The sequence below is a fragment of the Arachis ipaensis genome, chromosome B9 (assembly GCF_059453495.1).
Source record: "Arachis ipaensis isolate K30076 ecotype BB chromosome B9, ASM5945349v1, whole genome shotgun sequence".
In the NCBI taxonomy this organism is placed as follows: Eukaryota; Viridiplantae; Streptophyta; class Magnoliopsida; order Fabales; family Fabaceae; genus Arachis; species Arachis ipaensis.
Window position 1 is genome coordinate 152,834,075 of NC_142444.1, and position 1,112 is coordinate 152,835,186.

Below are 1,112 nucleotides of genomic sequence, written 5' to 3' on the forward strand. Positions count from 1 at the left end.
AATACCTTTCTACAAAACAAGTATATCTAATGATCCCTTGAACTCTGTTATATACAAAACAAGTATATCCAATAACCCCTAAAAAGAGATGGTAACTCTAAGTCTTGAATTTCAATTTTTGCGCTTCTTAACGAGAGCTTTCTTTCTAAAGCCCTTCCCAGCCAAACCAAGGCATTGGATCATCAATTCATCAGTGTTACATACTATGTAAGGATTTGATTGAGCTGGAGTTGGCTTTACCACTCTATATTTCTCTGATTTGTTTATAACATTCTTAAGAAGGGCATTTGAAGGTGATGTAAGCATTTGGATGACCAATTGCTTCCTTAGATTAACGCACTCAAACTGCAATAACAATGTTCACAAAGATCATAAATTATAAAATAACATGAACATCAAAAGCAAAAATAAAAACTATACAAAAAAACATTTACTTCCTCCCATTCTGGCATGTTGGACACATTAATCTCGATATTACTAGGATTCCACATTTCTACCCATTTTATTACAAACAATCTGCAATCATAGCTGAAAAAACAATTGAATTAGAATTTGGTTAGTCTTATCATGTACATTTATATTATTTATAATATAACATAATTAATATTATGCTTACTTATTTGATTGTCTAGGGAGATTCAAATAAATTGGGATCGGGTCATTCTTTGGTAGCTCATAGTTTGGCACAGCTATCGAGACCATTTGTTGAATCAATTTGCTCTGGAAAAAAGTTCATTGTTAATAAATAAAACTATTAAACCACATAATATAATATCATGTGAGCAAAACGAAATTATACCGCATATATGTCTAACTGCACCCTATCTCCTTTGGCCTCTTTATACAAGGAATCCAAGACAAAAAGTCTTTTTTCATAGATGTCATAAGCATATAGCCACCAGTGATAGTCATAGCAGTACGGCACCAATAACTGCATTATATCATATTTTCTTATTAGAAATGAAAGTCTTGACCAACAAATCGATTTATAATTTAACAAAGTAATGATGAAATTGTCCAAAACCATAAGTACCAAAGGATACAGAAATACTTCTCAAGATTAGGGTCAGCAGAGTCAAATGAGGCAAAAGGAGGCATCACTAACTTTAATG

The 1,112-nt window shown here is 32.0% G+C and overlaps 1 protein-coding gene across 1 annotated transcript; it reads right to left on the reverse strand.

Annotated features, from left to right (window-relative positions):
- Positions 1-111: 111 nt before the first annotated feature.
- Positions 112-702, reverse strand: LOC148546834 (uncharacterized). The gene is made up of 3 exons (XM_088498373.1): positions 617-702; positions 435-528; positions 112-345 (listed from the first exon to the last, which is right to left on the reverse strand). The coding sequence occupies exons 1-3, from the start codon at positions 700-702 to the stop codon at positions 112-114; spliced, it is 414 nt and encodes a 137-aa protein (XP_088354499.1).
- Between the last annotated feature and the right edge of the window lie 410 nt (positions 703-1,112).